At 34.9% G+C, this 13,423-nt stretch overlaps 1 protein-coding gene across 1 annotated transcript in view; it reads right to left on the bottom strand.

Moving 5' to 3' along the window:
* Positions 1-2,014: 2,014 nt before the first annotated feature.
* The window catches only part of LOC149952679 (uncharacterized), a 121,119-nt gene continuing 109,710 nt past the window's right edge, over positions 2,015-13,423 (bottom strand). Inside the window, exons 6-8 of the mRNA XM_090168733.1 lie at positions 7,270-7,415; positions 5,269-5,500; positions 2,015-2,260 (exon numbers count right to left, since the gene is read on the bottom strand). Coding sequence (XP_090024859.1) covers positions 2,187-2,260; positions 5,269-5,500; positions 7,270-7,415 — 452 coding nt within the window. The 3' untranslated portion in view covers positions 2,015-2,186. The remainder of the gene's footprint in view (positions 2,261-5,268; positions 5,501-7,269; positions 7,416-13,423) is intronic.

The following is a 13,423-nucleotide window of genomic DNA, read 5'->3' as shown; positions in this document are numbered from 1 at the left end:
AATCTATTTAAACCAAGAATATTCAATTCTATCGTTAGCCACGGAATACTCCCGGAGAACGTGGGGTGGAGCCTATTTTAGCGCCACGCGAGTGATTTAATTTTTTAAGCCAATATGAAAGAATTCGGAAATGAAGTCATTTTAGGGAAAGATAGTTTACGAGAGCAAAATGATTTATCGCGGATGGTTCACGTTATTTTGTTAAAAATAAGGTTTAAAGTTATAAATATTTCGAGCATAAAAATACAAAATGAAGGAATGTAACTCCGATATTTTGAAAGCGATTCTATCGAATGCCTGTGAGGCTTTAGAAAATTTAAACATTACTTTGGAAGAAAACCTTAGTCAGTGTTTGCCATATTATTATTATGAAACAATAAATGCTCTGTTGTGATTTTATTATAATAACTATTCTAATAATAGTATTAAATAAATACATGAATCTATTTAATTAGGGACTAACGCTTCGACTGCTTATATAAACGGCTGAGTTCCACTACGTCACTATAAATTGTCTCCGCCCCCGCGTGGCCGGAGGTGACCTAGGGTATTCCAGCATGAACTTCAAATACTGTTTAAGTTACCTTTTTACGCTGGTTACCTCGATTTGTTTACAAAGTCCTTTTTTACCTCTCACACGAACCCAAACCTTAATGTTCGCATTTCCCGCTGCTTGGTTTGGCGCTTGTTGCAGCCTACTTCCAGGGGCTATTAGGCCACACTTTAGGCGCTCTTTTAACTCATCGTAGGAAAATGGGAAAAAACAGGCATACTTCTCAAATCAAACCCCCTACAACTCCTTAAAATTTTTGTATAACATTTTGAAACACCCTGTATATGAAATAGTGTCTTTTTACAGCAATAACATCTGGAAAATATGATTTATAAATTATAAAATAACCTTATGAAATTTAATTTTGAAATTTTACATCCTGGGGGAGTAATACAGGCTGTGCATTTTGAGCGGAGATATCAAAGAAACCACAGTATTTTTTCCCTAAATTTTATTTTTATTCAAGAATATTTACATGTTTTTTTTTTGTATTTTCCCCTCTCATAAAAACTAGCCTATATAAAATTTTTATTTTTTTTTCTCTCCTTTGAAATATCGATTATATACTTCAAACAATAAAACTCTTTTTTAAAAAAAATTAAAATGGTGAGTCTGAACTGGTTAGTTTTTGGTATTAAGTTTGAGGTCATAGTTGAAGGACAAACGCGCGTATAAAGTAAAATATTTTGGTATACACTGTTCATATTAGATAGAGAATATTTTGATACTGGATTTTTCGTTCAATACTTTAAAAAGACGCTGATTTTATTATTAATGTTATTATTATATTTTTATTCCGTTGGATTGCGGGATGGCTGTTTGACCATAGATAGGAGAACAGTCACGCTGGTTTTTAGCATACCCTTCTTTGAGAAAACAGATTTTAAATAACCTTCTCTAGAATTTCTCAATAATAATAAAAAACCTTATATCTGGACTGAGGGAAAAATATAATATAAAAAATTCTTTACGGCATTTTATTTTTTTTTTTCCTATTTATATATCATTCAAAAACTTGTGTAAATACTATTTCGTTTCGGTTTTTGTGTGTGTACTCGTACCTTTCTCCATCATCTTAATATATATATCCTACAGACATTTTTTTTGAAGTTTTTAAATATATAAATTTTATACATTATTTTTTTTCAACTACCGTACATTTTTAATATATTTTTACTGCAATCGCTTCCAAAGAAAAAGTTTCTATACACGTTTTTGGAAGCTCTGTTTATTACACGTATTTTTTTTACGTTTCACTATAGCTTTCCAATTTAATTATTTTTTTGTTATTTTGCAATGGGATCACTGCACACATTTGTTTTGAAGATATAGAAATTATTAAGATGATTAGCGATTAACCTTTGTCAATTCTTTTTTTAGTTATTTAATAGTGTCATTTCTTCTGGTTTTAATTATTTCTTCGGTCAATGTTCTGATTATTTATTTTTTGTTAACTATCACACGACCATCGATACCGATTTCTTATTTTTTAAATTCTAAATCGTTCTGTGACTAAATATTAAACCGTCCACATTTAAGGGAAGTCCGTATTAAATAGTTTGTGGTTTTGTTATATAGTTTATATCTTATACATGTTTTAATAGTCGTATGTATACGTTAATTAGTAACTGTGTCACGTGATTACGACGAATAAACACAAAACGGTTATCGCCAAGTTGACAGAGAAGTTGTCCGATGCGTTTGGAACTGCAAAGAAAACACAAGGTTCGTTAATACGAAGGCATAAAATTTCATTCCAGCCCCTACTTTCATTGTGGTTGCCATTTTGCAATATGTTACATAAAGGATATATATTATATAGGAAATTTTATATATTTTATATAGGAAATTTTATATATTTTATATAGGAAATTTATATATTTTATGTAGGAAATTTATATATTTTATATAGGAAATTTTATATATTTTATATAGGAAATTTTATATATTTTATATAGGAAATTTTATATATTTTATATAGGAAATTTATATATATTTTATATAGGAAATATTGTATATTTTATGTAGGAAATTTTATATATTTTATGTAGGAAATTTATATATTTTATGTAGGAAATTTTATATATTTTATGTAGGAAATTTATATATTTTATATAGAAAATTTATATATTTTATATAGGAAATTTTATATATTTTATATAGGAAATTTTATATATTTTATATAGGAAATTTTATATATTTTATATAGGAAATTTTATATATTTTATATAGGAAATTTTATATATTTTATATAGGAAATTTATATATTTTATATAGGGAATTTTATATATTTTATATAGGAAATTTATATATTTTTTATAGGGAATTTTATATATTTTATATTGGAAAATTATATATTTTATAGAGGAAATTTTATATATTTTATATAGGAAATTTTATATATTTTATATAGGGAATTTTATATATTTTTTGAAGGCTATATTATATATTTTATTTAGGCTATAATATATATTGGATATTATATATATGATTATTATATAGGCTGTATTATATATATTATATTATATATAGGATATTTTATATAGGCTATATTATATATAGGATATTTTATATAGGCTATATTATATATAGGTTCTTATATATAGGATATTTTATATAGGCTTTTTTATGTATAGGATATTTATATATAGGATATATTGTATATAGGATATTTTATACATTTTATATAGGATACATTATATATGTAATAGAGTATATTAAATGTATATTGTTTTGTGTTGTGCCAATGCACTTGAAATAAATTCCATTCAATTCAATAGGGTATATTAAATATCTTATATAGTGTGTATTATAAATTTTACATATTATAAACGTTATATAGGAAATATCATAAATTTTACATATTATATACGTTATATAGGAAATATCATAAATTTTACATATTATATACGTTATATAGGAAATATCATAAATTTTACATATTATATACGTTATATAGGAAATATCATAAATTTTACATATTATATACGTTATATAGGAAATATCATAAATTTTACATATTATATACGTTATATAGGAAATATCATAATTTTATATAGTTTATATTATGTATGTTATACAGGTTATATAATATATGATATTTTAGTTATATATATATTATGTATATATTATATATAATATCATATAGGATGTGTCTATTACCCCCGTAATTTGCCTAAATCTACTGGTATCGCGAGAAATGTAAACTTTCTGGAAGAATTTACGTCTTATGATTTATCCTAATTTCCCAGCAAACAATAACTATTTTCCATCCAAGGTTTTTCCATATTCATGAGGCTCGACTAAAACTTTCCCCATACAAGACTACTTAAACATTTACCGGTAAAGATTTAACCCTTCTATAGCGAAGATTCGTCGGTTTAGGATAACGCGCTAATTTTTCTCCCCAGAGGCCTTTGATAGAAGTACTAGATGAGTTTCTTATAATAGGTGTATTCTATGCGCCTGTTCTCGAACTAAAGGAGTACGACCTTTGCCCTAAATCAAACTCTTCGGCGTCTTCGCCTTTCCCGTTGCTGAGAATTACTCCGCACCGTAAACTATTGATTACGGCTTCAGTTTTTACTCTTCCTCAAAAGCCAGAGTAAAGAAGATTCATCGGATTTGGTCTCCTGAAATAGTCGCAGTCGTCTGCTTAAAAGGCGAGTTTCTATTGGCGCACTTTAAGTACCAAAACCGGCAAAAATTATTGTTTTGTTTCCGGAATTATTTTACACCAACTCGAACTATTCGCCAGGGCAGAGGTGGAGTAAAATGACAGCATAGAGCTACCAATAAGTTGGGAATAGTATAACTAGACTCGCATAAATAGGTTTGAAAAAAAGGGTTATTTTCCAACCTTAAACAGCATTTTAATCGATTTTCCCTGACTTTTTAAAGCCAAAATTTTCATTTTATGTTTTAATTTTACCAGAAGTTAATAAATTTAAATGGACTTATATTTCAGTAAAAAACAATAGCCAAACTCTCAAGGAAATAAATGATAATCATAGAATTTGACATAGATCTAGAGTAAAATAAACTCAAAAAAGTGTCAAGGTAAAATTGAATTCCCTGACTTTTCCCCGAATTTAATTTTTTTTTTTTTAAATTCCCTGATCTTTCCCGGACTCTTTAGGCCTATTTTTAAATTCCCTGATCTTTCCCGGACTTTTTAGGCCTATTTTTAAATTCCCTGACCTTTCCCGGACTTTTTAGGCCTATTTTTAAATTCCCTGACCTTTCCCTGACTCTTAGGCCTATTTTTAAATTCCCTGACCTTTCCCGGACTTTTAGGCCTATTTTTAAATTCCCTGACCTTTCCCGGACTTTTAGGCCAATTTTTAAATTCCCTGACCTTTTCCGGACTTTTAGGCCAATTTTTAAATTCCCTGACCTTTCCCTGACCTTTAGGCCTATTTTTAAATTCTCTGACCTTTCCCTGACTTTTAGGCCTATTTTTAAATTTCCTGACCTTTCCCGGACTTTTTAGGCCTATTTTTAAATTCCTTGACCTTTCCCTGACTTTAAGGCCTATTTTTAAATTCCCTGACCTTTCCCGGACTTTTTAGGCCTATTTTTAAATTCCCTGACTTTTCCCTGACGTCTGGCAACCCTGGAAGTTGAATTGGTTTTAGTTATAGCGTGGTAAAGCAGGGTACCCTTCCAAAGACTTTGATTCCCCCGCCACTGCAGGATAATCGGTTGGGACTTACAGTCGGAGGGGCTCTCCAGCACGTGCAGCCCGGAGCTCTGCTGATTTGATCCAATGACCGTCTCTTCGCTGCTCATGCTGATGACCTTGGACAGTGTGGCCGTGCATTTGAGCCGCATCTCGTTGCTCTTGAAGTGGTGACGGTGGACCCTGAAGCGAAGGGTCAGCGAAGAGGTCTCCGTTCCGTCCGGATACCTGATCGGAGCGTTCCCAATCAGGTGGTTCGCGTTTGGCTGCGTAAGACATTGAACAAACGTATCATTTCGGTGAATGCATCGCTACCCTTGGCTAGTGTTTACCTAGGAGCAACAAACACAGCACCCCACACAAGGAGAACGCAACCCGTCAAAAGTCGTGCATTTTCTTGCGTACCTTTTTCATTGGTTAGACGCTTTAGCGCCTGCTGCCGTCGGAAATTGTCTTCCCTCCCGCCCGTAAAGGCTCGTGACGCTCGTCCAATGAAATTCGTACACAACCCTTCGTTAGCGTGTTTAAAGGCTAGCTGCGTTCTCCTTGTGTTTGTTGCTCCTATAGGTGTTTATTTATAACACGTAAAATCCCCTTTTCAGGGAAAATAAACAGCTGGAGCTCCAAAATATTTTGGAGGGAAGATAATCTGAGAAATTCCTAGCTCGTATGATTTCGCGTTTCAGTGGCCTGTTGAAAATCCCCATAGATGAAGATTTGTGAACCGCCCAAGTCTGCCGTTTTTTTACCTTTATACCGGAAAAGAGTGATCAGGGGCATTTTTTGGATTTGGTACAAATTGAGTAGGTTACGAAAATAAAAGTTGACTGACCACAGAAAACCATTTAAGATTAATTAGCAATTTTTTGGTAAAATATCTTAATTGGAATTCTATTTCAGATACACTTAAATAGCTAGTTATTTCTAGATTGGAACGGTTACTGTAAATAAATAACTCTCACTTACTTAGGGTGTTTAAAATAGTGATATTTCTACGTGGGAACGACATAATTCTAAATCTATGATCGGTTTGATTGGATAAAAAACATTCTTATCAAGTATAAAAATTTCTTACACTTGATAATTTTTTTTACTCGAGGGGTAATCACAAAAATCACTTAAGAAAAGAACTGGAAATAACCGAAATATTGTAATAAATCATTGACAATCACCGAAACATTCTGAAAAAATCAATGGAAATCACTGCTGAACGTCTTTCGCAAATGAGTTATCAGGTGTTAAGAGTGACTACCCCCTCATGATTACTAATTTCAAAAACTTTCTTAGTTTCTTTCAGTGATTTATCACACTTTCAGGGTACCAGACGGCTGCTTACAGATATTAGTTAAAACTCCAAAACTCCCCTTAACACATCTACAGATAATCTCCGATATTTTTTGCATTGCTATTGTTTATTTTAAAATTCAAATGGACGTTTCACACAACTATTTTTCACCGTTTAGCAATAACTGTGGGTTGCTCAAACAATATTAATCGGCGTACCACCAAATATCGGGTTTGCGATAAATCTTTGGCCGTACAATAAAACTAACGGGGGTATAAATTAAGTACCCACTAACGTTTAACCGGTTTTGAAAACCGCAATTGATACTATGGCCAGTGACATCTATTATCTTTTCCCTCGTAACTAAATAAATGGGACCCGATAGGGAAGAAAAATCATTATATATATTATATATGACCAGCGGAAAACCCAACACTATCGAGTTAACTTGGTCCCTCCGCCTAAGAAGAGTATGGCTCGAGCGGCAGGTTGGGTTGGAAGGGTTTGGTTTTCGATCGATCCATTCCTAATTTTTAAAAGAGGTTATTTTGTCCACCCCCTCATTTTGCGATAACTCGGCTCCCCCTCCTGATTTAAAGGAAATGGACCAAAATGATAGGTTTCGTAGCCTCTTCTTATCGCGGTTCTTAAGCGACCCTTTAAATCGTTGCCCTTCAGATTATCGACTCATAATTCTACTCTCTTATAGATAAAATGGTGTGGGTGTAAAGAAGACGTTTTGTCTCTTACCTCTTGACCGTTGATGTACCATCTTAGAACGGCCGCTCGGCTAGTTCTGGCCGAAGTGCAGTTGACATCAACGACGTCACCTACGTCGTATTTTGGCAGTCCACCGTGGATCGTGGGGCCCTCTTGTCCCGGTGTTACTCTCGGTACTTTGAAATTAAAAATGGATTTGAATATTAAAATTATACCATTATATTTTATGTCAATTTTTGGCCTACTAGCGCCTGTAGAAGTATTTGACTAGCAGCACACCGGTGTTCAGGGTGAAGAGCACTACCGGCTCTAAAGAACTTACTATCGTAATTGACCAATAAATAAAGCAATTCGCTACTTATGTTATTCAATGTTTGATTAAATCTATGGCATATGGAGAGAAGCAGGAATCCATACCTCTACTTGGAATGCTTATCGCGACAGAATTTCGTCTCGATGTGGCTGACGTTTTTTTTTGACGTAACTATATGTTAACTTAACAAACAACAACGTGAGAGGGGAGCGCGCGCAGAGAGGATTTTTTTTATCTCATAGGCGGGGCCAAAGCCGTCAGAGTGATCTTACTATACGCGATACGGCAGGATAAGCATTCCAAGTTAATGATTGAACAAGTTTACTGAACTGAAACATTATTCTAAATTAAGTTTCTAATCGTAAATTCTCGATATTTGCACTCACTCGAAAACTCTAAAAAGTCCATAATGAGAAAATCATCTTCGTTGACTAAATATAGATGAATCTTTACCAGAATAGTTACATTCCTATTTAGATAAACATATATAGGAGAAGCAATTAATAGCGGACGCTAAATACCTGTCCACAAACCCAATAGAGCTTAAGCAAAAGCCGTGTAGACGTTTGAACGGGAAATTTCACAACGCTCTGGCACGATTATCAATTAAGGCCCCCGTTCATAACGTCGGATGCTTAACCTCTCTATTCATAGAATTATCAACTAAGCATATACCGTTATCTTCACAGTTGAACAAGGGGGAGGTACAAGGTGATCTCAATTTGGCGTTCATTACTAAATATACGTCAAAAATATCCTTTATAAAGCATCCCCGACTTCCGGTCGATTATACAATAGAGAGAGAGTGAGAGAGCTGTTAAGTTCTACAAATTCCCATTACATAATCGCTCTTTCAGTCTCGCAGCGCCCGTTGTGGACGGGCGTTGTGTGCCCTTAATAAACCAATATGTCGGAAAATCAAATCCATTTGGGGAAACAAACTTTTCCATTATTGTCGCTGGAGGGCGCCACCCGAACCAGGGTCACGATACTACAGGCGTAAAACAAGGGAGACAAGGGGAGGAGGGGCCATCCCGTTTTATAAAGTTAAGAGAATAAAATTAACGACTCTCGGATCGCATCGGAGGGAGGAGAAGTTCACTCCCCCCACGCTCGGAATCATTTAAAACCTATATACTGTCGAAAGGAGAAAATCCCCAATTTCTGCACCCCTTTCTGTCGCCCCCCCCCCGTCTGTCCCCGCTGTTACGGCACTTACTAGCTCCCCACTAGGAGCTCCCCTCCAGCCGAAATAAAAATCTATTAAAGTAGAGACGCGAGGGGGACTTATTCCTGATTTCGACATTCCATTTGCCGATGGAGTTTGAAGAGAAAGCCCAGCTAGAGATGGGGGAGACGAATGAGGGGGGATTGGAAACCTATTGTTCTTGGGCGCGTTCCCTCTCCGCCTATCTACTGCCACTTTTCGCACCCCCCCTCACCTCCGTTCGTCCGTTTTCTGGCCCGGTCAATAGGTTAATGAGAAATACTAGATGGGCCTGTAATAGGTTTCGAGGAACGTCGCCGGAGTTTGCCAGCGCCTTTTTTTCCTTCTTTTTGGAGGTTTCACTCCTAAGTTAAGCCTTTGATCAAACTAATGGTTTAGTGTTGGTCGTAGCCGTTCCAAATTTAAAATTCATTTTTCCATTTGTTAATGGGAAACGGCCAAGCTTTTCCAAATATCGCCTTATTTGCGTATCAAAAGATCAACAAGACGTTCAATATACTTACACGTACCTTATTTTGTCTTGAAAAAATAGTTTTTGGCCTAAAAAGTTGAAACGCAAAATGACGTCAAGTATTTGGGTTTGAATTTTCATCTTAAGGTGTATCGCCAGCGCCAGCAGCACCTTAGTGAGCGATTTGCGAACTATCCTAACTTTTAAAATCGCGCAATTTAGGCTTAGGTCTCGTATAACTGGAACGCGCCGTTCGTGCAAAACAAATCTTTCGCGTCCCAGCGCGCGCTTTTATGTTGTTTTACTGTCTCACCGATTTCTCACCAGGTGTCGCGGCGGACGCTCGCTTTAGAATTTCCCGAAATTTCTTTATTTTATTAAAAATTAACCGCTTAATATCTTTTAAGCAGTTTTCGCCATAAATTTAAATTTTTAACGGGCTATAATGCTATGTAACTGGTTAAAGTTTGATCGTTCCCCTTTAAATAAAATGATAGTTATCTAAAACAGCGCTTCCTAAAAGGGGTTCCGTGATAGAGTCACAGGTAGTGTTGTAAGTCGGAAAATTTTCCGCAAAATGACCGAGGCCTTTTTCCGGAATATTTTCCGTATTTTTCCGGAAAAAATAAAAAAGTTTTAATTCCATCATTAGTCTAATATATTGTTGGCAAATTTAAATAAAAATTTTCGTATCTAAAAGTAAACTAAACCTCTAAACTATAGTTTAAACTGATTCACAATGTAACACTGTTTTGTAGTATGTTTACTGATATCAGACATTTTATATCGATAAAAAGTTTAAAACATTAAAAACCCTTAAAAAGTAGTTTATGTTTCAATTTTCCACATTTTATTTTTCCGGAAAATTAACAACTCTAGTGCAAACGCTCTTATGCAGCCCGACCAAATTGTTGGGGTGAAAATATGGAAAAAAAGTGAGGGAAAAGTAGTGTGTTAGATGGGGGAGCACGTTTTCCCCGTATTAGGCAGCTGGGTTGACCTTTAACCTCCGATGCGCTATCGGCTCGATTAAGACCTTCGCTAATAGCTGGGCTTTCAATCATCGGGGTTGGGTAGCCAAATTTACCTATCCCAAATTCCGTCTCTCGCCCGCTCGTTTTACCCCGCTCGCCGGCTCCCTTCCCCGCACGCCCAGCAGAGGGGGCGTCGAAGAGTTGTTCCACGGTAATGACTGGGGCAGGGAAGCCTAGGCGTATGCCGCCTTAAGGTTTCAGTCGCCCCCTGGCGTCGATAGTGATGGATTCGATTTCCCCTCTCTCTCCTCTTCCACCGCCAACACCGCATCATCCTTTACTCTCCTCTCTTCAGTCTTTCAAGATTTTTACTTAATAACGAGAAGATAATAAAACAAAATTGGTCGGGAGGCGGTGACCTGCTGCAGATATATTCACCTCCATTTTTCTGCTCGAAAAGAGGAGGATAAAATTGGTTTATTACGTGATCCTCATAATTTGGGGGAATACAGCCACCCCCTCCCTCGATAACCCCCCTCCCCTTCGTTCGAGGAGGGGTAAACCTAATTCTATCGGAAAGCACTTCAATGTATCCACGGGATGCCATTTGAGGTTTCTGCTATCTGCTTCGCGCGCGCTCAATTAGCGAACAGCATTCTAGTTATTATTACTTAGCTTATTGAACAGTCTTTTCAACCCTCCTTACTCCTCTCCTTTAATTAGTTATAGTTAAGTTAGAGGTTAGTTTTACTTTACACCTTTATCGGAATAAAAAAAAATTAGTCTTTTTCCACTAACTCTACAAGGAAAAACACTCCTGATATTAACCCAACTAGAAGTTCGTCAAGATAGGAGTATTCAACTGCCGTTTTGTACGTCGATAAACTCACGCCAACGCGTTACGTTAAGTAATTATAGCGTACAGAGCGCCATCTGTTAAAATTACCGTTAAGCTAAGATTTAATTAATCATTTAGCGTGGCTCTACCTATCGAGCAATGGCGAAAATAAATTGGGTCGGGAAAAACTATGGCAGTCTAATCAAAATAAAGTTAACTATAAAAAATAAACAATACCGAGTGACTATTAAGCTGTAAACAAATTAGAAACCTTTCAATTTTACCCACAATCCAACGGTTCAGAATCGAATCAATTTTGAAGATAGGAATCGACATTAACCAAAGTCTAATAGCTTAATTGTGTTGAGCTTCCCTTTCAATTTCATTACTCGAAAGGAGCGTTCAGATTACTCAACTCTTAAAGACCAATTAGTTTGACCAAAAGGTTTGACCAACTAATTGGAAATGAAATGGCCAGTTGGGTAAACCTTTTGTTAAATTAGTACAACTTTTTTCGGGTGGGTGTCTGATTTTTGGGAATATTTTTGAGATATTTAAGAATCTGAAATTCATCAAATGAAAACAGGTTATTCGGTGACATCACTAACACCCGAACTATGGAACCTTTGATCCGTCGTCTGCTCTGTATGGTATTATGGAAATTGCAAATATCGTCTACGGTTTTTATCTAAAGAATATATATTTAATTTTGACAGGCTAAGCCTAATTTCACAGTAAAAATCACGAATAATCCCATTTGAGAACCGAATAAAGTTAGCTCATGTCACATTTTTTCAATACATACAATCATATGTAACATAATCACTGATAAGTATGCCACTTCCAATTCCGTGACGAAAAACGCGTCATCAGCTTTACTGACGGGAAACGGAAGTTATTAACGCGGATTTTGAAAACGCGCGTTTCAAACTTTAACAATCTAAAGCTCATAGCTCGTGCCTCGCGATCACGTGATTTCGTTTCCATGGTAACCTTTTCAAAAGCGCACGGATTATAAGAATTTTAGCATTTTGGGTTCCGTGTCGAACCAATTCTCATTGAAATTTTTTATAATGATATAATTAATGTTATTAAAGAAAATATTTAAAATATAATGTGGGAGTTAATTTAAACACTTATTTTTAGGTTCACGATGAATTAATCTGTCTATTATTAACCTAAATCGTACATTATCCCCATTGAAAGAAGCTTTATCATTTTAGTATAATTTATAATAAGTCAGTTATCTCATTTGGCGTCGATTATGACTCGGGCAACGTAGGAGAAAACTTGATTCCATTTTCATTTTAAAATATTGGTTTTCTGGGTGATAAAATATGGTCTCTCTATCTTTTAAAACTTTAGTTAATTTGGATCCTGCGAAGCGTATGCCTTGATTATAAGATGAGAGTGGGTGAAAAGTTGCCCGCGCCGAATCTCGCCAATCAGGCGCCATAATACGTAATATCCATTAAGAGGCCCGAACCACGTTCTTAACCCAATTGCGACGAAATTATTCTCTCGGGCCCAAAAAGAAAACCACTATTAATCAAACGAGTCCCATTCATAAATCAAATTGTGAACTTTAAATCTTGCCCTCGAGATAAAGAGCGAGAGAGCTTACCAAATTTTCCGTCTCAATTTTGTAAATCGGCATTAATATTTTACGCTGTTTTTTTTATCTTGTTACGGGTGGCGACAAAGTTCCAAAATATGGAACCTTCTCTCCCCTCATCTTAAAATAGTACGCTATCTAAAAAAACGTTTAAGAGGGAGAAAGTAGTTTTGATATTCCTTCATTTATCGTTAGCGTATTCTCCCGTCCTCGATACATCAACTTGACTATCGAACCTTGACTATAAATTTTGTCTATTTTTTTTTTGGTTGTGAACTTATGAAGTTTTGCGAGGGAACTTATGAAATCGCGTTATGTAGTTGATTGTAACTGTACTAAGAATTTTTAAAGGAAGGCTAGAATTTTTTCCACTTTAAGAATAATTTTTCATGGTTTGCGTGCAGCAATTACATTTAACCAGAAAAGAAGCGGAGTTCGAGGTATTTTCACGCTAGCTTGTAGCGGATGAAAATACCTCGAACTCCGCTTCAGCTATACTAGCGCGCTTGAAATTTGGGAAATTTCAAATTTGGAAAATCTCAAATTTGGAAAATTTCAAATTTGGAAAATTTCAAATTTGGAAAATTTCAAATTTGGAAAATTTCAAATTTGGAAAATTTCAAATGTGGAAAATTTCAAATTTGGAAAATTTCAAATTTGGAAAATTTCAAATTTGGAAAATTTCAAATTTGGAAAATTTCAAATTTGGAAAATTTCAAATTTGGAAAATTTCAAATTTGGAAAATTTCAAATTTGGAAAATTTC

The sequence above is a fragment of the Leiobunum rupestre genome, chromosome 3 (genome assembly GCF_980474605.1).
Source record: "Leiobunum rupestre chromosome 3, qqLeiRupe1.1.hap1, whole genome shotgun sequence".
Lineage (NCBI taxonomy): Eukaryota > Metazoa > Arthropoda > Arachnida > Opiliones > Sclerosomatidae > Leiobunum > Leiobunum rupestre.
This window is presented reverse-complemented; position numbering and strand designations above follow the sequence as displayed.